The sequence below is a fragment of the Notamacropus eugenii genome, chromosome 3, assembly GCF_028372415.1.
Source record: "Notamacropus eugenii isolate mMacEug1 chromosome 3, mMacEug1.pri_v2, whole genome shotgun sequence".
Classification (NCBI taxonomy): domain Eukaryota; kingdom Metazoa; phylum Chordata; class Mammalia; order Diprotodontia; family Macropodidae; genus Notamacropus; species Notamacropus eugenii.
The window spans coordinates 49,374,058-49,399,312 of NC_092874.1; the positions used below are offsets into that span (position 1 = coordinate 49,374,058).

Below are 25,255 nucleotides of genomic sequence, written 5' to 3' on the forward strand. Positions count from 1 at the left end.
GGGTTGCCATGGTGTCAGCAAAATTTGAGAATCAGGTATCTAGGGTGTTATCTTTGGAGGTAAAACAGAACACTAACGCTGACTTCTTCCAGGATGTATGGTATTAAAGGAGTTATATTTTCCTCCTGATTCAGAGGATAATCGGGGGAATTTTAGTCTGGAATGGAGAATACTGTAACAAGAAAAAAAAAGAGAGAGGGCACAGGGTGAGCTGAATATGAAGGGGTGATATCTAAAAAAGAAAATTCAGAGTTGCGAGGAATGTACTGGGAAAAAGAGAAAGGGAGAGCTACAGTATAGTAAATCATCTCACATAAAAGAGACAAGAAAGAACTTTTACAATGGAGGGAATGAGGGGGAAAGTGAGAGGGAATAAGTGAGCCTTACTTTCACTGGATTTGGCTTCAGGAAGGAATAATGTACATGCTCAGATGGGTATGGAAGTTTATCTTACCATATAGTAAAGTAGGGGGGAAGGAGAGAAGGGAGGGGTATAATAGAAGGGTTTGCAGACTAGGGAAAGTGAAAATCAGAAGCAAACACTTTGGTAGAGGGACAGGTGAAGGGAGAGAATAGAATAAATGGAGGGCAGGACAGGATAGAGGGAAATATAGTTAGTCTTTTACTATGTGACTGTCAGGGAAATGTTTTGTATGACTACACATATATAACCTTTATCGAATTGCTTACCTTCTCAATGAAGGTGGATAGGGATGAGAGATGGGAGAGAATGTAGAACTCAAATCTTTAAAAAGAGTGTTAAAAATTGTTTTTGCATGCAATTAGGAAATAAGATATATGGGCAATGGGGTATAGAAATTTATCTTGCCCTCCAGGAAAATAGAAGGGAAGGGGATAAAGGAGGAAGTGCTGAGAGAAGGGCGGGTAGATTGGAGGAGAGGGTAATCAGATTACATGCTGTCCTGGGGTTGGGGGAGGGTAGAGATGGAGAGAAAATTTGAAATTCATAATTTTGTGGAAGTGAATGTTGACAAATGAAAATAATTTTTTTTTTAAAAACAGGATGCTTCTTTTAATCCTTAAGGAGTTTAAAAGTCCATTACTATATATATATATATATATGCCAGCCTTCTCCACAAAAACCTCTTTATACTGACTAGCCCATCCTGCATATGACATTCCCATGTGTGCTTGCCATCGAAGTAAAACTCAATTCAAAGTGCCATTTTCACAATCTTGTGGTTGGTAGTACAAGTATTATGGTCTTCATTTTTACATACGAGGAGACTGAGGTTCTGAGACACAGAGCCAGAGGCTTGAACCAGTGATTTGAACCCTCAGTACTTTTATTCCAATACCAGTGATTTTTCCAATAGATTCTCCTTTGTCAAAGGACCGAATACCAGCCACCAATGACAGTGTGCTAAGCCTCGATGTCAGTTCCAAAAAAAGAGTTAGAAAAAATATTTTTGAACAGTAGCATTGTAGTTGGAATAATTGTATCCTCCCAAGATGACTCCTTGAAGCCTCATTTGGAAATTTAAATTTATGCTAATTCAAAAATGAAATTGTTCTTTTATAATCCCACCTCATACATATTGATAGGAAAAGGTAACAGTTTAGTCAAGCAAGGTCTTGCAACTGAACACCCCTTCCCCCAAAAAAATCCAAGGTCTTTTCGAGGATATGGGATTTTTATGAAGGTACTGGGAATTTTCTCCTGAACAGTTTGAAGCTCTCCTGTTTCCTCCAGGAGCCCAGAGCCAGGGCCTTTTTACCTAGGCACCCTATAGAACCAGCATTTTACTGTCCTGCAGTTTTGTTGTAAAAAATGCATCAGCTGCTGCTCTTTTAGGTTTCTAGTATTATCTGCCAAGCCAAGGGACGGGATGTTGCTGCTTGGGAAAAAAAAAGATCGTCCAACCCCTTTAGGGTATTTAGCAGGTCTCTAGTTTGTGCTTCTTTTAGAAACCTCCCCAGGGCAGAGTAAGAAGCTGAGACTTTGAGAGGTTTAGTCATTTACCCAGAGAACAGCCACAAGTCAGGCCTTCCAGGAAGCAGGTACTGGAGATACAGATCTGAGTTAAAAGAAAGACCATCCCTGCCCTCATTGAGGAGCTGCATAGCACCATACAAAAGGGAAGTGAAAAGTAAGGAGGGAGGGTGGGAATAATGGTGAGAGAGTCAGGAGCAGAGCCAGAAAGGGAATGGAGGCGGGCTGGCCCAGGCCCTCTCCAATATGGAGATCCAGGGGGATAAGGAAGCTGGCATGACCACATGGTGTTTCAGGAGAAGTAGAGCCCAGGTGCCCAGGGAAGTTCCAGAGAAAATCAGAAGCAGAGCTGGGAGTCATGTCTTTTTACTGTTTGTTAGGAGAGGCTTGAAAACCCCAGGGTTATGTGTTCATTTGAATGTGGGGGACTCTTAAATGCATGTCTAAGTGTTCAAAGTATAAATGAAAAAGCACCAGGCTTAGAATTAGGAGATCTGAGTTCTAGTCTCAGCTGTGACCCTTGGTGGATAGGTAGCCTCTGCTTTTTTAAAAGAGGGATAATCCTGAGGGCATTGGACTAGAGGGTCTCTAAGGGCTCACCTATCTCTGCGTTTATGGTCCTGCGATTTTCCCACAGTTGTTTTGAGAGAAAAGTTAATGTTATGTTCTAAACTTTTAAAAACTCCAAGCAAATCAGAGGAGTTGTTATTATAGTTGCAGATACAGAACTGACAAATACTCCTTATTTCTGCTTTCTGGCAGCACACTGACAGGTTTTTGTTTTTTTTTTTTACATCTTTTTTTTTTACATTTTTTAACATCTCTAAATTCTAATGATCCCATGATAATATTTTCATATTACAAGTTCAAACTAAAGACCTTCAACCTATTTCTAGTGTCTCTTGGAGATTCACCAACACAATAAAAGCTTACTTAGGGGCAGCTAGGTGGTGCAATGGATAGAGCACCAGTGCAGGATTCAACAGGACCTGAGTTCAAATCTCACCTCAGGCACTTGACACTCACTAGCTGTGTGACCTTGGGCAAGTCACGTAACCCCAGTTGCCTCATCCTGGGTCATCTCCAGTCATCCTGATGAATATCTGGTCGCTGGATTCAGATGGCTCTGGAGGAGAAGTGAGGCTGATGACCTGCCCAACCCTCCCTCATTCAAAACAAAGTCAAGTGCAAGTCATGTCATTATTTCTCTGATGACATGGTCTTCTTCGGCAACGAAGGACGAACACACACGCAAAAGCTTACTTACACTAACCAGTTTTAGACTAAATTTCCAAAGTGCATTTCTTCCCACAGTCTCATAAAGTAGGTTGTATTGTACAAAATGTTGTTATCTCCCTCTTTCAGATGAGGAAACTGAGGCTTATAGAGCTGAAGGTGCTTGCCCAGCTAATCAGTGGTAGAAGTGGGACTTACTTTTCCACCATACTTTGCTATGAAATTATTTTGAATAATAACTAATACTTGGGTGACACTTTTAGCTTTGCTAAGTACTACACATACATCTCATTTAATCCAGACTCTAGAATACTTTGAAAGAGATGTAGAATTAGCAGATGACTCTTGAAGGGCCAGAAATGATTTAGTCCTATCTGAGGGCTCGGTAGGTTGAGAGATATAGATAGTGTGTGGCAGAGCGCTTTCAGTAGATCATGGTTTGTGTTTCCTCTCCCCTTCTGTGATGTTTTGTAGGCTTCTCAACTTTTCTGCGTCCAAAACAGAACTTGTCTTTCCTTGCCCACCTCCACCTACCCCCTTTTTCTCTATAGGACACCACTCCCTTTCTAGTCACATGTATTTGAGACTTTAATTTCCCTTAATCAACAGGTATTTATTAAGCATGAACTATTGTGCCAAATGCTGGGGACATAAAGAAAAAGGAAAAATAATCAGTTCCTTCCAGGAACTAATATTCACACATCTAATTAGGGCAAAGTGTTTTCAGTTCTACCTTTCTAACTTTTTGTCTCACTGGTGCCTTAGTGAGGGATTAGCTCTAAAGTATAGAAACAAATAAGGATATCTATGATTGTGGAAGGAAGGAGAATCAGTGTGGATGCCCAGAAGACTCATCAGTCAAGTTCAGTTTTACGCTGAAGACTTCTGATTATGTTCCTAATTTGAAACCAAGTTTTTGAGGTTTACGTCAACCCCTGCCCCTGCTGATCCTCATCCATGTTTCCCCCTTCTGGCTTATAGATTTCCTCCAATAATAAGTATAAGAATAATAGCTAGCATGTATACAGCACTGTAAGGTTTGCCAAGTGCTTCATAAATATTATCCCACAGCAGCCCTGGGAGATGAGGAAAATGAAGCAGACCAGAGGTTAAGTGACTTGCCAAGGGATTCAGCAGTCTTATCTACTGCTCCACCTAGCGCAGGTGAAGAAAATATAAGTATATTCTCTTAAAATCAGCACTCTCCCCATTCTTTTCCTTTTGAATAAGATGCGTGCTTCCAGAAAGTATTCTAGATCTAAGTCTTATCTCCCCTCACTGGCAATTATGAAGTCAAATTTACCTTCTGACATTGGGGTCACTAGTCAGTTTTGCTTGTCACCCACACTTTGTATGCCATTGTGTACTTGTTGCAGCTTTTGGAGCTATCAATTTTATTTCTGGCTTCTTTCTTACACCTTGGCTGTTGTGATTGTGTAGGTGCCACTACTGTTGTTCCATTCTGTGTCAAGCTTGACTTTCCCTTTCCCTTCTCGTTTTAAACACTCACCTTAAAAGCAGCCGTGACACTGTGGATAGTGTTGGATGTGGATGAAGTCTGGAAGACCTAAGTTCAAATTCTGCCCCAAACAAGCCACTTAATCTTATTTACCTCAGTTTGTCTATGTATGTAAAAAGGAGATGATAATAGAGTGTTTTGAGAATAAAACTGATGTTATATAATGCCTTACAATTATTTTCCAGTTTTATTCTGAAAAACTAGAAAATAATTGTAAGGCATTATATAACATCAGTTTTATTAGTATGCCCTTTGGATTACATTTGTCCAGTTACTGGCAAATCTATTCTTTTTAGCCATTATTATGCATACTGCTTCACTGTCCAGGTGCCATTTTTATGATGTAAGCTGTGGCCCATAAATTCAAATTCATTTATTGGATGCCAACTAAAGCTCTTGCCTTTGATGAATAGCATTTATGAAATTACCACCCATACTGCAGAGTCTTTCATTTGTGCAGGACTTTCAAACTTTAGTAATTCTTTATAGATTCCTTCTGAAAGTATCACTTATATTTAGATGAATCCCAGAAGTGGTTAGTTGTTCAATCATTTAGTCATGTCCAACTTTTTGTGACCCCCATATAAGGCTTTTGTGGCAAAGGTACCGGAGTGGTTAGCCATTTCCTTCTCCAGTAGATTAAGACACATAGAGGTTAAGTGACTTGCCCAGGGTCACTCAGCCAGTGAGTATCTGAGGCCAGATTTTAACTTAGGGTTTCCTGACTCCAGCCCCAGTGCTCTATCCACTGAACTACCTAGCTGCCTCCATAAAATGTGTATTTTGTCTATGTGTATACGTATGAACATAAACTTGATGTGCCTATGTGATAGACATGCATGTATGTGTCTATATGTATGTACATGTGTATTTGTTCAGTTGTTTTCAGTCATAGCCCACTCTTCGTGACCTCACTTGGGGTTTTCTTGGTAAAGATCCTAGAGTGGTTCACCATTTCCTTGTCTAGCTCAATTTACAGATGAGAAACTGAGGCAAACACAGGGTTAAGTGACTTTCCCAGGGTCACTTAGCTAGGAAGTGCCTGAGATTGGATTTGAAGCCAGGATGAGCAGTGTTTCTGACTCCAGGCCCCATGCTCTATCCACTGCACCACCAAGCTTCCCTATACTGAAGTGGTAGTGGTAGTCGTTCAAGTTAGGCTTGACAGGTTTTAAATTGTTGTAAGTTACATCCTGTATACTTGCCTGTCTCCGTATCAGTCAGTCAGTCAATGATTCATCAAGTATTTATTAAATGCCTACAGCGTGCTTGGTGCTTGGAACAGAAATAGAAAGAACGAAGCAATCTCTACTCTTAAGGAGCTTATATTCTGACGGGGAGACAACAAGAATATGTACAAACATTTAGAATAAACGTAAGGAAAATGAATGCAAGTTAGTTAAATACAAAGTAATTTGAGAAGACAGCGGTTGGAGAGATCAAAAAAGGCTTCCTGCAGAAGATGCTGCTTTATATGTGTGTTAAAGAAATGAAGGGATTCTCTTAGGCCACAGTGAGGAGGGACAATGCATCGTAGGCCTGTGGGAGGGCCAGGGCCCAGGCTGCAAGACAAGAATCAGCAGCGTAAAGAAGGTTCTGGGAGACCAGAGAGACAGGCGGGGCCAGTTAAAAAGAAAGGAGCTTTAAAAGCTAAACAGAGCTCTTCCATATTATCTGACAGGCAAAAACCAATGAATCTAGGTGAAAAGTAGTGAGGGCCTGAATTAAGGTGGAGGCTGTGTGAGTCTTGCGAAAGGGTTGTATACTAAGATGTGTAACTAGAAACAGAAATATTTGGCCACTGATAGGAAATGTGGGGTAGGAGAGATTAAGGAGTCAAGTATAGTGCCAAAGTTACAAACCTGGAAGGCTAGAAAGGCGGTGAGCACACTTGTAGGAGGAATGAGTCTCCACCACTCCTCTCTCTTCTTTCACTCACCCTGGTTGTTTTCCTGGAGGCTTCTATGGCTCTGCAAGTTATTTTGTTTCAGGGGGAAATAGATGAAATACTGTTCTGGGAGCAACTGATGCCCGATAATAACAAAGTGGTAGGAAAACGTGAAGTTTCTGGGCATCTGCGTGGAGAAGAGCAGCGTCTGGGATCGCCCCAAGGAGGGAACAAGGGAGATGGGGACTGAGAAAGTGGCTGCAGAGCAGGGCGAGGGAGATCTACAGGAGGGGGGAGCAGGGAGCCATGCAGTGACGGGAAGGAATGGAGGTGCCGGGAGGAGCCCCGGGCAGAAGTGGACCTGGGGATTTGGGTGGTAGGGTGCCTTAGCTCGGGCACTCTCAGCACTGGGAATGGAAAGATGAACAATGAGGCACCACCAAGTGCAGACAAGGGCTGCAAGTTTTAGCAACCGTCAGTTCCTTCTTTGGGGATGGATACCATTTTTCATCATAAGACCTTTCTAGGTGTCTTGGATCATCATATTACTGAGAATAGCAAAATCCTTCACAGCTGATCATCTTAGAATATTACTGTTACTTTGTACACTGTACGTTTCATTTTGCATCAGCTCGTGGAAGTCCAGGTTTTTCTGATAGCACAGGCAGGATAAATATTTTAATAGACTAAGATGAAGGGCATTTTATAAATGTTTGTTGAATGAATAAACCATCTTTTTTAAAAAAATTAGCTCATTTCAAAATTCCCTTCAACTCTAAATTTCTGTAGTTCTTCCTGTCAAAGTAGTGAGATTTCTGTGAAAGCAGCTTTCTAAGTTTCCTTTAGGTAAAGATCAATAGAATGTGATTTATTTTTTAATCTATACAATGTACACTAATCCTTTGTTCAATTGGATGGTATAGAACACTGTCCTAGGCATTGTAAATGGAAGTAATCTATGGTATTATATATTTAATAAAAACCTTTTTGTTGTTAAGTCATTTCAGTCACATCCAGCTCTTCACGTTCCCGTTTTGGGTTTTCCTGGCAGAAGTGCTGGAGGGGTTTGCCATTTCCTTCTCCAGCTCGTTTTACAGCTGAGGAAATGGAGGCAAACAGATTGAGTGACTTGTCCAGGATCATGCAGCTAGTATGTGTCTGAGGCCAGGTTTGAATTCAGGAAGATGACTCTTCCAGACTCCAGGTCAAGGCCTCTAGCCTAGCTGCCCTTCGTGAAAATACCTCATGATAAGTCTCGAACATCTCACCATGTTGAAAGACATTCGTAATTTTCAGATCAGGTTATGAGAATTTAAAACACTTGACTTGTTTTTAGAGATTTTTAAACTTTCTACGTGTTAATTATAGTAAAGTATAAAAATAGTAAACACATTATAACATTTTTGTTTGTTTTAATTTTAGATGGAAAGTGAAATTTCAACTACTACGGATGATTATAGTTCAGAGGTAAGATTAAATGATCTTGGTGTTTCAGATATCAAAAAGTTGAACTAAGAGTTTTAAATATTTCTAGTGGCTCAAACCCTTCCCCCACTTTATTTTTAAAGTATATCATAAGATGATAAATTTAAAAAAACATTTTAAATTATTTTATCTTATGGTCTCTCTTGAAATTGTTAAAGTAGTAAATCTATTTGACTCGTTTCAGTCTTATTCACTTAGACCTTCCATTATTGTTTCTGTATTTTCCATTTATGTGGTTGTGTGTGTATGTATGTACGTACCAACATGTATGTATACACACGTCTACATATACACATATATATCTCCTATTATTGTATTCCTAGCATAAGTGACAACTGAAAGATTGCTACATGTACGTGAAGTAGAATATGCTCTGTAATTCTCTCTTAATATTTAATGTCTGCTTGAATTCTTGTTAATTATGTTAATTTTTTATTTTGAAAAAGTGTTGAGATATGGTTACTCTTTTTAGATAGTAAAGCTGATCTAGAAATTGCATAATTGTAAGAAATATCTTGTTTCTACATCAGTGACATGTAAACATACATCATTTTGTGATTTCATTTACATTTCTTTGATTTTATTATTTTCTTTGGCCCAGAGACATAGAAAATAGTATTTTTTATCTGAATGGTTCAGCTCTTCAATTTAGATCCATTGACCTAAACACTTAAGAATATTCATTTCCTTCGGTGTTTAATTAAAAAAGCCTCATGGTGTTACTTTGGGAAGAAAAATCAACCACTTTAAATTAATTGTAGGGTGTAAGGGGAATGAAAATTTAAGTTTTTAAGAATTTTGTTTGTTTAGAAGCATTTATTTAGTATTTGAGCTGAGATATGAAACGATGAGAACATGATTAAAAAGTGCTAATTTTTTTTTTTTGCTTAAAAAATACTTATAGAAAGGGAAATTAGTACTGGAAAATCTGGATATTTATTTGCAAATTTGTCCTTGATTTGCATACTGTACGACCAGTGAAGTGCTGCTAAAAATTTATCATCATCCTAACAGAGAGAAGAGTTAAACAAAACCCCTCAAGACAAATTTGAATTTTTAAATGCAAAAACCAAAAATGTAGTAATGGGGACTTTATAGATTTGGTATGAAAAAATATCTTGGTCGTCTTACTAACAACTTGTGAGGCAATCTTTATCTTGGCTCCTTTGAGAAATTTTCTGCATTCTTATTGTGTACAGAAAACATGCTACAGAAAATGATAAGAGTATTTTAAATCATTTGGTGTTGCTTTAAGTGAATGAAAACAGAAGTTTAAGGAATTTTTATGACCTTGATCTCAACAAAAAGAAGTAGGGATCAGCTCCATCTGAGAGTGATAAGAAAGAAAGGTTGAGCTAGAGAAAGGGACAAGGTTTGGGAAGGATAATATGGAGTTAATAAAATAAGAGATATAAGAATTCCTCTTAGCAATGAAGACCTATCTATAATTAGATAGTAGGGACCCCCTTGAAATTCTTAAGCAGACAAGTATCATAGTGTGAAATTACATCCTTGGATCACAAATCTTATTTCTTTTGGTATTTTGAAGTTAATCATTTTTTGCCTGCATAAATGAACCTCATTTGGAACTTCTTTGAGATTCAGCCAAACCGCATTAAGTCCACCTATGCCAGATCAGGTCATTGTTGCTCACTGCCCAAGTTAGAGCAGCAGAAACACCTAATGTGATCTTTTCAGACAAAATCCTTTTTATCATTGTGGTCATGACAAGCACCCACAAACACAAGGATTTCTCTACGAAGGGGACTTCATGTAAATCTATGACTGTCTACTATGGACTGCTTGGGTGTTTTTCCTGTGCTTCAGATTTAAGATGAAAGTCCAACACTGCCCTCCGTTTCTGCATTGCCCTTCGGTTCTCTTCTGTTTATTTTTTAAATTATTCATCCACCTTTTTTTCTTTTCTTTTTCTTCTTTTAGAGATCACTATCACCACCTCTCCAAAATGCCCCAGCAAAAAAGCTGCCTTCCTCCCTTATAATAAGAAAAGTGTAGTCACACAAAGCAGATCCACACATTGATCACGTGGCACTCTTTTAAAAGCTAGAAATAGCTGTTCTGTCCATCAGTCCCCACCCCAGATTTTTCTGCCCTGTTCTCATCCTTTTCTTTCCATGTGTCCTCATGTTTTCCCCCAAACTCTTCCTTCCTAACTTTCCTAGTTCTGTTGAATAGTGCCACTCCATCCTTCTATTGGCTCATGTTTCTACTCTTGGGAAGAGCTGTAGTGGCTCCTGTTGAAGAACACTGGAGATTAGCCTGTGTTGACCTGCAAAAGGGCAGAAATAAGGAAAAAAACAGTCATGTGGAGATGGATGTTCTTAATAGATTGGGCAGGGGTGAAGATTGGTAGGGCAAGTGGGGGTGGGGAGAGAGGCAGGATTGGCAGGATGTTCCAAGCCTTGTCTTTAGTAATTTTATGTAAGCTTCCATCTTAACATCATTTTCATCTTACTACCAGCCTCCTGAATATTTGTATTAATGTTGTACTATTAACCTAACACTAGTAAGCCATTGGATTGGAAATGGGATGTGGCATGAATGTACCTTAAATATAGCAATTGAAAAGAAAAATTTTGATGAGGTGTTTCATAAGAACTGAACTAGTTTCACACAATTTTGTTAAGACAACTTAACTATTTTTGTCACAATTGAAATATTTTATCCTTCTGAAATGGAAAGTGTACTTATTTTGAATTGCAGTTCATTATCATATCCTTATCATGCATCTGTAAAAATTTAGTCTGAATTGAATAAATTACTAATGAAGCATTTTTTGTCACAAGTTTTCTATAGAAAAAATATATTTCTATTAGCTATAGATTGTTTTCTTTAAGTTGATGACATATTAAGAAATTGTTCTTATACAGGTAAATGGTTGCAGTTTGGTGCAAGCAGATATTCCTACCAATTTATTAATGGTACAGTATTACCAGTTATTTAATAATAATAACAATGTTTAATACTAAGAGCACTTGTCTACTAGCTTACTAATCAGTCTTTTCTTCTTTATGTGGTGCTATCTTTGTGATGTATACATGCCTTTAACCTCATACAAGACATTTGTTTTTTGTTAAAAAGCTTAACATTAACAGAATTTTCAACTATTCTTTATGTCAGAACTTGCAAAGTTCAAATTACATTAACCACACAGCAGGTCAATAAGCTCTTAGATGATAAGGAAATCAGAATTTGAATAAGTTCCTCTTGAGGAATGCTTTAAGTACTGATTTTTAAGGAACTTGAATTGATTTAGGAAGAAGAATTTGGAGTTGGTGAGTCTTACTCGGAGCAAGGAGCACAGTTTCCTTCGAAACGACTAGAGATGATGGAGAATGAATTGGCTGGGAAACAGCAAGAGATTGAAGAGCTAAACAGAGAACTTGAGGAAATGAGGGCAGCATATGGCACGGAAGGATTCCAACAGGTGTGCTTACCTTATGTTGCTTTCTGTTTATCTCTTATCAAACAGAAACCCTGATATCAATTAGGAGTGCATGACCATTATTTAGAGATGGTTTTAAACAGGAATGTTAAAGTTATAGTTGTCCTAATATAAATTGGACTCCTGACACATTTCATTCATATTCCATGGTCACAATTTTCAGTCCTTGTACATTGTGTGGATAATATTCGGAAAATAAATCTTAGAGTCATTTGTTGGAGGTTTTTAAAGTATATAATAGGAAAACCTTATTCATCAAACTTTCCTGGTATCAGCCTGCGCAGAGAATGAATTCTTGCTATGCCTGACCAGATTCGCTGCAGACCATAGGCTGCAGATATACAGTGGAACTTGGAGAATATGAAAATGTATCATTTGCTTCTTGATTTAAAAGAGCCCTGTCTTTTGAACATGTTGAGATTTTGGTACCATTGACATTTGTATTATTATAATATCTGTCTGTTTCTCATTCCATTTAAAATTTATTGGTCTTTATTTTTCTTAATTGCTTTGTATTTCATATTTCTGCATTTAAGTTTTACAAAAATTCCCCTTTTTCATTTATTTGCAGTAATTTCTCAAGAACCTTTAGTAGTTTAAGCAGTATTTAGTTGAATTCTTTATTGCTGTGTTTTCGATTGCTATTCAATAGGTTAATTTCAGGAGGTCAATTTTTTGGTAACTGAATTAAAGATTAGTTATAATTTTTTGTTATTTAGTCTTTCTCAGTTGTGTCTGACTCTTCATGACCCCATTTGGTGTTTTCTTAGCAAAGATACTAGAGTGGTTTTGCCATTTCCTTCTTCATCTCATTTTACAGATGAGGAAACTGAGGCAAACTTGCTCAGGGTCACACAGCTAGTAAGTGTTTGAGGTTGGATTTGACCTGAGGAAGAGGCATCTTCCTGACCCTAAGCCTGGGGCTCCATCCATTGGACTACCTAGAGGCCCCAGTTATAATAATAACAGCCATAAATTTGTATGGTACTTCATGATTTACCTAGTTCTTTTTAAGAATTTTTCAAGTTCTTAAAGTTCTTTTAAAAGAACTGTTTACGTATGTTATTCTTGTAATAACTCTAGGAGGTAGATCGAGCAGATGATGCTATCCACATTTAACCAATGAATAAGCTGAGGCTCAGAGCTCAACCCCAAGGTCACACAGCTAGTAAAAGATAGAAGTGAGCCTGGATACCGGCTTTTCTGTCTTCATGTCTTTCACTGTATTTCATGTGTCATCCTGTAATAACAGTGTTGGACACTGTTTTATGGCAGTCCACATAGACAATTGTGACTTTAAAGCACTGCGGTTGCAGGTTGCATAGTTGGCGTGAGTTCTTATGGGGGCTCTCAAGTGTATTGGGTGACCACTGATGACAGGCCTGTTCTCCTTAGGATACAATGAAAAAGAGAAAAAAATCACTGTAGTTAGAGTGACATTTCTGGTGATTACAATTGCTGACAGAAGAAAGCACTCCTACATGTTCCTTAGTAGGTATTCATAGAGACAAGAATAAGGGTATGTCAGTAATATTCTGTTTACTTGATGTCTTCAAAATGAACATGAGGGAAGGTGGAATTTTCTTTTTCCTAGTGGATAGTTAACATGTCTTCATATTCTGTCAAACTAGGAAATCAAAATACTTTTCAGTTAAACTAGTGAGTCAGAAAATCTAAAGTACCAACTTAGAACAAGGGTAGAAGAAATTGATTTGACTGATCTAATAGGAATACATCCATCTGCTATTTAAAAAAAATAACATCTACCCTCTCTGTTAAGACCATCAAGAAGGTAGAACATTCCAGAAAAGCTCCTGTGGCAATGAAGTCCAATGCTGAACAGTTTTCACTGAAAACACTTCATGAGTATACGGAATGGTTTTACTAGTTTTGTATTTTTATTTTCCCAGAAGTATGGGAATATGTCAAAACAAAGAATTTGGTGACCACATGTTTGCACCCTGCTTGCATAATATTATTGCACTAGCAAAAATATTACCCATTTTTGGGAAAGAGGAATACAGGCTTTTGCTTTTGGATGATTTGTAACATGTTTTATATCATTGAATATTTGAAAGATTCTAAATTTATGTGAAAGAATTTTGCTATGAAATTGATTATGAAATTCTTTTGAAGGGTACCTCAATTAAATCATGTGTCTATTTCCTCCATATTTAGGAAGAAATTCTGTATTTTCTCCATAAATATTCAGGAATAATTCCTCTTTTACTATAAAGTCTCTTGGTAGGGGATTCTCATTTCCTCTATGATTTTGTTTTTCTCTCTGGACCAGAAATCCTAGCACCCAGTGTTTCAATTAACTTACCAGGAAAATCACTTTAAAAATCATTCAGCTTTATGACTAACATTACTGTCATCCATCTTTTATGGCTAACCAAGTATATGTCCAGAATAAAAGATTTATTCCTTTAATAAATATTATGAGTAAAACAGTGCTTTCCTTTGAAAGCTCCATTTGGTATGTCTGTGGCATACATAGGTAAGAAATTTTGTGTAAAATAATAGTTACTTTCCTTAGAAAAAATGCAAAGCAAAAGTTTATTTAGGGAAAACACAAATTCAGAATTACAGATTTTAATATTCTTGCCTATTGAAGTTGTTCAGAATAATTGAGTGATTTTATTGTCAAGATGAAAAATAATGATAGTAACAATGCAGATATTATAACTCAAAAATAAAATGTAACAAGTACTCTGTGTGTTATTGGCGTTTAGAGGTATTGGTGATGTCCTTGTCAAGGAAGACAATGAAGACATTATATATCAGTCTATATTCTCATGATCACATGGATATGAGTATTCCTACCGTTGTTATCAGTAACGGTCCATTCACACCTTGTCATCCTTTGCAATAATTGTTTGAGCCCATGCATAATTTTTACCTAGAGTTAGACTAGAACCACTGAGCATTCCTGACCAGAAGCATATAATGGTCAGACACACTGTACTTTAGGAACATCAGTTTAGCAGCGATGCAGCTTGGGCAAGGCCAGAGGCAAGGACACCAATTAGGAGGCAATCCGGTAACATAGGGAGAGGGGATGAGGACCTGAACTAGGGTGATGGCCATGGGAATATTTGTATCTCATATAACTATAGCATTTGCTATGATATATGATATATATATATATATATATATACACATATATATTATGTAATAGCATGTATTGAACTACATGCTGATTGATTTAATGAAGAACACGACAGATCTGAGAGAGGGTTGAGGGTTAGAACTAGCGATTTTTGACAGCTGTTTGACTGTAGGGATGAGGGAATGGGAAGAAGCTAGTCTAATGGAGTGAAGATATTTACTATGTTACTGTTATTTTAGGAAACTTTGATTTCTCAAGTATAGGCGTTCCTTCTGGTCAACAAAGGAATTGCAACCCTTCCATAATTTATTTAGATGTCTTCAGGAGTTTCCGTGGCTCCCAAGTTCGTCATCCTAAAATTAATCTGATCATGAGTTGCTTTCATTTAGCTAATTGGGTACTAGAATGACGTACACACTTTTGTTAATGTATCCTAAAATTATATTCCCTTTTGTTTTGATCGACTATGCAATGTTGCTGGTTCATTGATCTCTAAAGTTCACTAAAACACAGAGACCATTTCTCCAGGAACTGTGTGTAGATTCATCTCCCTCAGCATGCACTTGTACTTTTGTTTTTTAACCTAAATTCAGCACCTTATGTCTGTGTGTTTTATTTTATCTTATGGTTCCAGTCTGTTGAGATCTTTTGTGTTCCCAGTTCTGTCATGCAGGAGATTATCTGTCCCAGTTTTGTTTCACTATATATTTGATAAAATTCTTCATCTGAACTGTCAGTAAATTTTTTTTAACAGAACAGGGTCAAGGATAGAGTATCTAGTGGACAGAGCGGGTAGATATTTCCCTACAAATTGATATCATTATTTTAATCACCACCCCTGAATGTTCAGCCAGTTTTGAATTCACTTCATTGTATTATCAGGTCGCTAGGTGGCGCAGTGGATTGAGTCCTGAGTCTGGAGTCAGGAAGAATCATCTTCCTGAGTCCAAATGTTAGACACTTAGTAACTGTGTGACCCTGGGCAAGTCACTGAACCCTGTTGGCTTTAGTTTCCTCATCTGTAAAATGAGGTGAAGAAATGGCAAGCCACTCTAGTATCTCTTCTAAGAATATCCCACAGGGGGCCATGAAGAACAATTGTAAAATTATCATTTATTTTCCCTACTTATCCACCTTATCCACAAAGATCTCTCTAAAAGACAGAATCCACTATTTCCAAATCTCAAATAAATTGTAGGCATGTCTTTGACATCTTGAACCCACCATGTTTAGTATATAGACTAAATTTGTTACTATAGCATGAGGGAATAATATCTGTGACCATTTCAAGATGTAGCACTAGGCTCTAACTAAAAAATATGCCTTAGATATGGAGATAACACCTACTTCTTAAAATTATGGAAACTCTTTCATGTGTCCATGAAAATGCAGTAAGTACAAGTGGGTTCAGGTTGTCAAATAGATTCTTTAATGATACATAGATCATAGATAGTTCTAAATGCTGCTGACAAGTCAGAAGACTAGTAGAAACTGTAAAGATTTTCTAGAGATTGAAAAAAAAATGAGAAAAAGGCTTGTTTCAGTTTGGGTTCAGTGCTTAAATTAAAGTTATGTTCTTAGGTTATACAACTTCACATTTCACCATTATGATGACAAACAAGCAAATGACCAGAAAGCAGGAGGTGTTATGGCATTGTGGATGAGCACTGGACCTATTTTGTCATCCCGGGCACGTGTCTTAACTGCTTTGAGCCTCAGTTACCTTATCTGTAAAATGGCGAGCAAGTGACAACACTTATTTTAAAGTTCATCTTTGTAAAATATCTCCAAAGTGTTATATGAATGTGAGCTATTTTTTCCCACAAGAGAGCAAATTTTAGGGCCCATTCTAGGCAGTTCCTATTCGTTCCTTTGTCACAAACCATCTCTTTCTACAGTTATGTCTTTGGCTTTTCACAATAACTTATTCACAGTGGGAACCCTGAGTCATCAAGAAAAAAGGTCACTTAAATTCAGCATCCTCCATTTAAGAAGACAGCAAAGTATATCAAAACTTCCCCTGATTGTACTAGCTGGTCCACCTGTTTCTTTTGCTCCTTTTCGCTGCCAGACTTTCTGAAAAAGTTGTTTGTACCTGGGACTCCCTTGAGGCCCTTCGAGTCTGGCTTCCCCACCATTGACCATGGGGACCTCATTGGACCTTCTTGTCTTCCCACCCTCTCTGTGCCGCTGCCCCTCCCACTTCTTCCTCAGTGTGTGTCTGGGCAGTGTGTAGTCAGCTGTCCTGATCGCTTGCCTTCTCTATCTGCCCCTGGTGACTGATTTACTTAGATGCTTCACCATACTTCTCACTGTGGGCTCTTGGCTGTCCTTCCGGGAAAATAGCTTCTTATTAGACAAAGTCTCTGGACCTGCCTTGCTCCACCTTTTCCCCTGCCATGTTCTTTTGAAGTCAGATAGGTGAAAGCTTCTAGAGCCATGCAGTCCTGAGGTCCATTCCACTGAAGGTCAGTAGTGACGACTATGAGATCAGATTTCCTTCCTTGAACTAGCAGATAGCTAGACTTTACTTTTCTGTTTTTTTGGGTGAGAGTATTAGGAGAAACTTATCAGAGGAAGCTATGCAGAATGACCACCCACTTAGGGTTTCAGGCTCTTTACAAACCAAAAATGCAACCCAAGTCAGCGAGGGAAGAGAAGAGGTCAAGATTTCTATAATGGCTACTCTGTGCTAACCACTTTGCAACTATTATCTCATTGGAGACTCAAAACAACCCTCTGAGATGGATACTGCCATTATCCCCATTTCACAGTTAAGAAAATTGAGGCAAACAGATGAAATAACTTTTGTTACACAACTAGTGGTATCTGAGGTCAAATTTGAATTCAAGACTTCTCAATTCCAGACCCAGTGTTCTATACATTGTATCACCTAGTGGCAGCTAGAAGTAAACGTTCTTAACACTCCGTTAGGAGACTCTTAATCTACCTTTAACCTGTATTTATTTCTATCTTTTGAGACTCTTCCTATCCTTCAAGGCCCATCTCAGTTGCTACCACTCCCTTGAAGCCCTCTCTAATCCCCCCAGATGTAATTCGTTTCTCCTTCATTAGAACCATGTTATACCTCTCCTGGATCAATCATACTTTAATTTGTATCTGGGTTTGTTGTTGTTTTTTTCTTTCTTCAAAGTCTTTATCTTCCGCATTTGAGTGTAAACTACTTGAAATCCAAAGCTCTCACATCTTGTTCATCTTTATATCCCCAACAACACCCAACACGATGCTTTGCATATGCAGTAGGCATTTAATAAATTGTTAAATTTAATTAAAATGATTCAAATTTCTGTTTAATTCAGACACTTATAAAGATATCTGATGTGAAAAATGTGGTAGAACATATCTCTGATCTGTGCTGCCAGGGAGATTGAGGCTTGCAGATATCCTGGGTATTCCCAACTGCAATGAGATAAGCCGATCAGGTGTCTGAATGTTATGAACCCCAGGGTCTGGGAAGCTACCATATTGTCTGAGGAGGGCCAAACTGAACCAGGTTGGAAATAGAAGAAGTCTCCAGCTCCTGTGCCAATTAGAGTAAGACTGGACTCATAAATAGCGCCTGTGCTTCTGCCCTAGGAGAGATAGGAAACCTGCTCTTCAGAAAGAAGAAGGAAATGTCTGCTTCAATAAGATTTAGAATCTAGCATATTATGTCAACGTTTAGCCATAAATCATTTTAATAGTAATCAACCTGTAATTGTATTTTGAGTTGTTTTTGATCACCCATTTTCACTTTTTTTAATAGCTTCAAGAATTTGAAGCTGCAATTAAGCAAAGAGATGGCATCATAACCCAACTTATGGCTACCCTGCAGCAGGCAAGAAGAGAAAAAGATGAAACTATGAGAGAATTTTTAGAAGTGACAGAACAAAGTCAGAAGTTGCAAATACAGTTCCATCATGTAAGTCTGATTGATGGGAAATTTTCATTATTTGATAATAGTATAATTTATTTCTTGCAACTTTTGTGTCTTTCAGGATAAATATTATGTTCACCTAATATTTGTTTATTATGGATTATTATATAAGGAAAATAATGGGTGCCAGTTAATCTCATTAACGAAACATCAGTTTATATTCCCCTTGCTGGTTTCCTTTTTATTGGGTTTTCTGCTTTCTCCTTTTGTTTTCCATTTGAAGAATTACAGATGATAGAAAGTTCCATGATTTACATTACCATTGTTTACTAATGGCTTCTATGTCTGAGATTGAGCTTTGTCCTCAAAATAGTAAGAGAGCTAAATAATTTTCTAAGCAATAATAATTCCTTAGAACAAAAAATTCTTTGAGCAAATAATAAGGCTCATGGTTATTCTTTCTCTCCCCCTCAAAAAACTCCTTTACCATTCATTTGTAGTTTGTAATGTGTGTGTGTGTGTGTGTGTATAGAAGCAGAAGTGATCAAAAATCTGCAGATAAAGTGGTAATAAGCAGAGGTAGAATTAATAACCAGATGGGTGTCTCTTTCTTTTCATGACGATTGTTTCCTTCATAGCTGATGAATGTTTTTTAGCATGATATTAACTGCAAAAAAAAAATCTGTAAAAATCAAATTTCAGGCTTGAAATTTACCTTTCATCATGCTACCTCTTTTTTCAGTGGACTTTATTGAACACATTTTCATAAGCAAGGCCAGGGCTTTCTCCTCCAGGTTCATTTTGAGGATACCTCTTACAGGGTCACCCAGAAACTTTGTGGAAGAAGGAGAAACTGACCGTGTGAACCTTGGCCTGCAACAGGGATTCTTAACTTGGGGTCCAGGAGCTTCATTTTTTAGTGTTTTGGTAACCACATTCCAATGTAACTACTTTCTTTTGTCATCCTTTTTTTTTTAATTTTATACTTTTAAAGACATTATTTTGAGAGGGGAAAGCCAAGATGGCAGAATAACAGAACAAGTATGACACAATTCCTCCAACACAGACTTTCCTCAAAGATTTGGAAAATGCATCAAGTCAATTCCTGATCAGGAAATTTAGAAACAAAATCACAGCAAGGCTTTTTTTTTTCTTTTCTAATTAAGATTAGTATAGGGAGACAAAGAGTTCTCTGGATATTGGGGACAGGACCTGTCCAGACATATGGCTACATGCCAGAAATGAAGAAGGACTGAGGCTGTGTCCCGGAGCAAGAAAGGGACCCAGCCTTGTTCAGGAACAGGTGCCCAGTGACAGACCTGCCCCAGACCCAAGGTGAACTCAGGAGGGCACTTATGCCTAGGGGTGGCATCCCAGGGTAAGGAAAAGTGGTGGACCTTAGGCTGTGTCCTGAGTGAGGAGCAAGTCCAGGACTCTGACCAAGAAGCAGAGCAGGGTCTCTGTTCTAGCCACCAGCCTAGTTTGAAGCCTCCAGTGAAATAATGAAGATGGGAATCCCAGACAAAAGGGGACCTTGCATTTTGGTCACACAGAACCAATGACAGTGTCTGAGTCCAGCCACAGTCTACTGGAGCTTCCAATAAAGAGCAAGCCAACGCCAGTGTTTGCATTCCCAGACCAGAGCCAGAAACTTGCAGAGCTCAGACCAGGAGGGCAATAATCAGACATGGCCCCAGATCACATTGCTTTAGGAGCATTAAGAGGTTTCAGGTGTCCAAGCTGAGTGGTCCTTGAGGTCTTGGAATTGTATAACAACACTCAGCCCTCCAGGAAAGCATCAGAAGGATCCAAGACAACAAAATCTCAGTTCAGACATTTCTCCCAGAAATGCACAGAGCCCAGTCCTAACATCAAGTCCAAAGTCAGGAAGGAGGCTGGAAAAATGAGCAAACTAAAAAAAATCACCATAAAGAGGTATTATCATGGCAGAAACACTCAGGACACAAACTCAGAAGAGACTGGCTCCAAAATGTCTACAAACAGAGCCTCAGATATAAACGTAGCTTGCACAGAAGTTTAACCAGAATTCCTGGGAGAAGGGAAACAAGAGTGTTAGAAAGAACTCAGAATAATTTTAGAAACCAAATGAGAGACTTAGAGGAGAAAAATTGAGGAAAAAAATGGGAGCTGTGGGAAAAAAAATTTGGAAAGTTTATTAATGTCATGGAACAAGAGGTACAAAACCTTACCAAGAAAAAACTCCCTAGAAGCTGGGAGAAGCAGTGGATAGAGTGCCAAGACTGAAGTCAGGAAGACCTGGGTTCAAGTGCGGCCTCAGGTACTCACTAGCTTACTAGTGACTCAGGACAAGTCATTTAACTCTGTTAGCCTCCATCTCCTCATGTGTCAGATGTATGTGATACTAGTACCTACCTCCCAAAATTGTTGTGAGGATAAAATGAAATAATGATTGTCAAGAGCTTAGCACAGTACGTAAGTGCTCATAGTGAGCACCATATAGATATTAGCTATTATTATTAAAATTAGAATTGATCAAATAGAAACTAATGTCCATAAGACAAGAAGTGTTAAAGTAAAAAAAAAAAATTAAAGAAAATATAACGTATCTCATAGCAAAAACAGCTTATGTGAGAAACAGATTGAAGAGAAAAAAATATGTAAGAACCACTGAACTACCTGAAAGTAAATGACCAAAAAAGAGCTTAGATACGTTTCAAGAAATTGTAAAAGAAAACTTTTCCAGATATCTTAAAACCAGAAGGCAAAATAGAAATAGAAAGAATCAGCTGATCACCTCCTGAAAGAAACTCCAAAACAAAAACTCCCCGGAATATTGTAGCCAAAATCCAGAGTTTCAGGGTCAAAGAAAAAACACTAGAAGCAGACAGCAAAGAAGAATTCAAGTACCAAGGAGCCATAGTTAGAATAACACAAAATTTCCCAGGCACCACTTCAAAGGAACAGGAACCTTGGAATAGAATGTTCCAGAAGGCAAAGAATCTAGGGGCTTAGAGCTAAGAATAACTCAGCCACTACAAGGAGAAAAATGGCTTTGTAATGAAATGGAAATCTTGCAAGCATACCTAGTAGAAAGATCAGAGCTCAGTTAAAGAAACTCAGGACTTGAGAGAAACACAAAAATGTAAACGTGATTATACTCTCTGACCTAGCAATATCACTGTGAGGTCTGTTTCCCAAGGTGATAAGGGGAAAAGGAAAAGAACCTAAATGTTCTAAAATATTTATAGCAGTTCTCTTTATGATGGCAGAGAACTGGAAATTGAGAGGATGTCCATCAATTGAGGAATGGCCAAACTAGTGTTGATGTATGACTGCGATGGAATACTACTTTGCAGTAAGAATTATAAGCAGGTTGATTTTAGAAAAACATGGAAATACTTGCATGAAATAATGAAAAGTAAAATGAAAAAAACCAAGAAAACATTATATATAGTAACAGCAATGTTGTTCGAAGAAGAATTGTCAACAACTAAGTTATTAGGAGTATTATTATGAGTATTAAACACTCAAATCAACCATAAAGGACCTATGAAGGAAGATGCTGTCCACGTCCAGCAAAAGAACTTGATAAATAGAAGTATGCATAGAATGGTTCTACATCTCTTTGTAAATCTGTGTCAAATGATGGCCTTTTAGTTCAGGGTGGAGAAAGGAGGGAGGGAGACAGTTTGGAACTTAACATGTAACACAAAAATATTAAATTTACATTTAAAATGTAAAGTGAAAAAACAGATGAATCAAAGAACAAATCGTAGAAAAATATCAGCAATTTCATTGAAGACAAGAACAATAATGAGACAACACGTCAAAAGTTTTGGAATATAACTAAGATCTTACAGAGAAATTCATATCTCTAAACACTTTATCAGTAAAAGAAAGAGTAAGTCAACTAATAGAAACTCTGAAAATCAAAGAAGAGACTAACAACATTAAAAAAAAGAAATCATTGAATTAATAAATAAAACTAGAAGCTGTTATTAAAAAAAATAAAGTAAATCAGTAGCTAACTTGATTTTTAAAAGACAAAGAAGAAAACCAAATTAGCAGTATCAAAAAAAAAGTTTTAAAGATGAATCTACTACCAATGAGGAAGAAATAATAAATTATTGGGAACTGTTTTGCCCAGTTATATACCAAAAAATGGCAGGATAAATGAAGTCAAACAATATTTTCAAAAATATAAAATGCTCAGATTAACAGATTAAAATGCTACCAAATAGAATACAATCCAACATTAGAAAAAGAAATTGATGAAGCCATAAATGATTTCCAAAGAAAAATACCCCAATATCAGTTAGATTTACAAATGAGTTCTTTCAAACATTTTACAATTAATTCTAATACCACAAAAACTGGAAAAGTTGGAAAAGAAGAGATCACAAGAAATTCCTTATATGTATAAACACGATCATGATACATAAACCAAAGAGAGGCAGAACAGAGAAAAAAAATTGGACCAGTATCACTAATGAATACTGATGCACAAAAAAGGATTTTTTAAAATAAAATGTCAGCAAGGAAACTACAACATATCGCAAAGACTACAAACTCTGACAAAGCTGGATTTATACCAGGAATGTAGGGCTGATTCAGTATAAGGAAAGCTATAAATATAATAGATCACATTAATTTTTTAAAATTATATCAATAGATGCAAGAAAATCTTTTGACATACTACCACACTCATTTGTATTTAAAAAAAAAACAACAAAACTCTTTAAAACATAGGAATTGAATCTTTCATTTAATAGTGTAAGTCAAATCAAGAGCCAGCGTATCTGTAATGTGAATAAACTAGAGGACTTTGTTCTAGTTTAAGACCCAGGATGAAGCAAGTAGGTTCATCATCACTACTGCTGTTTAATATAATACTCAGCATGCTAGCTATAGCCAGAAGAGAAGAAAGAAAGCTCAGAGGACGAGCACAGGCAAAGAGGAGGCGACTAGCATTTCTGCAGATAGGGCTTAGATAACTGTTTACTTAGATAGGCAGCTGAAAAATAATTGAAACAATTAACTTCAGCACAATTTTAGGATATAGAACAAACCCCCGTAAAACATCAGGGTTTCTGTATATAGTTCTAAAATAATTCAGCAGTAAAATAACTACAAACAGTATTACATACCTGTCAAAGCAAAAACAAGAACTACATGAGAACAACTGCAGTGTAAGATATCTTTAGACAGATAAAGACATCTGAGTAATTAGATAAATATTAACTGGACGTGGGCTAAGCTGAGCCAAAACAATAATGACTACGCTACCCAAGTTCAAATTTACTTTTTCAGTGCCGTACCAACCAAACTACCAAAGGATCACTTTATATAGCTAGGAAAAAAAATACATCAAGAGGACCTAACGATCAAGAATATCAGGAGAATTAATGAGAAAAAAAAAGTGGGAAGAAAAAGGGCCTAGCAGTACTAGATCTCACACTAACCTACCACAAAACAGTAGTCATCAGAACGTTTTAATACTGAGTAAGAAATGGAGAGGTTGATCAGTCAAACACAATATATAGGGGCAAATGAGTATAGTGTTAGATAAACGAAAATATCCCAGAATTCACAAACAAAAACTTGAGAAAACTATAAAGCAGTCTAACCGAAACTAGTTATAGACTAATATCTCTCATCCTATAATAAGACAAACTCCAAATAAAGACATAATTCAGAGAGAAGGGTGACATAAACAGGTTAGAGGAGCAAAGAAGAAATTACCTGTCAAAGTAAGAGCGTTTCCCAAAGTGATAGTCAGAGGAAATGAATGGGCACTTTGTAAAGGAAGAAATCCAAGTGACCTATGACTGTATGAGAAAAAGTGCTGTAAATCAATAATTAGAGAAATGCAAATTAAAACAACTCAAAGGTACCACCTTATGCCTATCAGACTGGTAAAGTTGACAGAAAAAGAAATGACAAAGCTAGAGGGTCTGTGGGAAAAAAGTATATAATATGCTGTTAACTCTGCATTACTATGAACTGGTCCAGCCATTCTAGAAAGCAATTTGGAGCTATATACAAAGAGCTAACTAAGCCGTATTTATTCTGATCCATTGATACCGCTACTAGGTCTGTCCTCCCATAGAGAGCAAAGAAAGAGGAAAAGGGCACATATGTACAGTATTTTGGGATTATTGCAATAAAGAATGGAAACTGAAAAGGTGCCTATCACTTGGGGAATGACTGAAGAAATGATATATGTATGTGATCTAATGCTGTTTTGCTATAAGAAACTCATGGTGCATGTTGAGATGTTTGTGTGTGTGTTGTGTGTGTATTTTTTTATATGACCAATGTGGGTATTTGTTTTAATTACAATATTTGTAATAGAGGTTTTGTTTTGTATCATTTTCTTATTGGAGGTCAGTGGGAGGGAGAGGAGATATTTATGAAAATAAAATTGAGTTAAATTAAAAAGTTATTTTGAGAAGGGATTCGTGGCACAAAAAAAGATTAAACTCCCTCCAGCCCCCACAACTCCCTAGTTAACTACTTAATCTGTGAGCTTTCTTGTAATAAGGACATGAGAACTATAGAGAGGGTTATGATGAGATTTCAGTAGCTATATAATATGTAAACATATATAGAAAAAGTTCGTCAAGGTATATACTTTGCATTTGCCTAGAAGGAGACTAAACTAGTGGGAACTATCATGGCATTAAATTTATCATGGCAATTAAATTTCAGGTTATATCCATAAGGTTTTTTCCCT

At 37.2% G+C, this 25,255-nt stretch overlaps 1 protein-coding gene and 1 long non-coding RNA gene across 5 annotated transcripts in view; one reads left to right on the forward strand and one right to left on the reverse strand.

Moving 5' to 3' along the window:
• Window positions 1-25,255, reverse strand: part of LOC140530917 (uncharacterized) — a 1,083,438-nt gene that overhangs the window by 947,286 nt on the left and 110,897 nt on the right. The window lies entirely within an intron of this gene.
• Window positions 1-25,255, forward strand: part of LOC140531013 (A-kinase anchor protein 9-like) — an 88,820-nt gene that overhangs the window by 17,677 nt on the left and 45,888 nt on the right. The window contains exons 4-7 of the mRNA XM_072650214.1: window positions 8,020-8,064; window positions 10,974-11,024; window positions 11,360-11,530; window positions 18,427-18,582. Of these exons, the coding sequence (XP_072506315.1) occupies window positions 8,020-8,064; window positions 10,974-11,024; window positions 11,360-11,530; window positions 18,427-18,582 (423 nt within the window). The remainder of the gene's footprint in view (window positions 1-8,019; window positions 8,065-10,973; window positions 11,025-11,359; window positions 11,531-18,426; window positions 18,583-25,255) is intronic.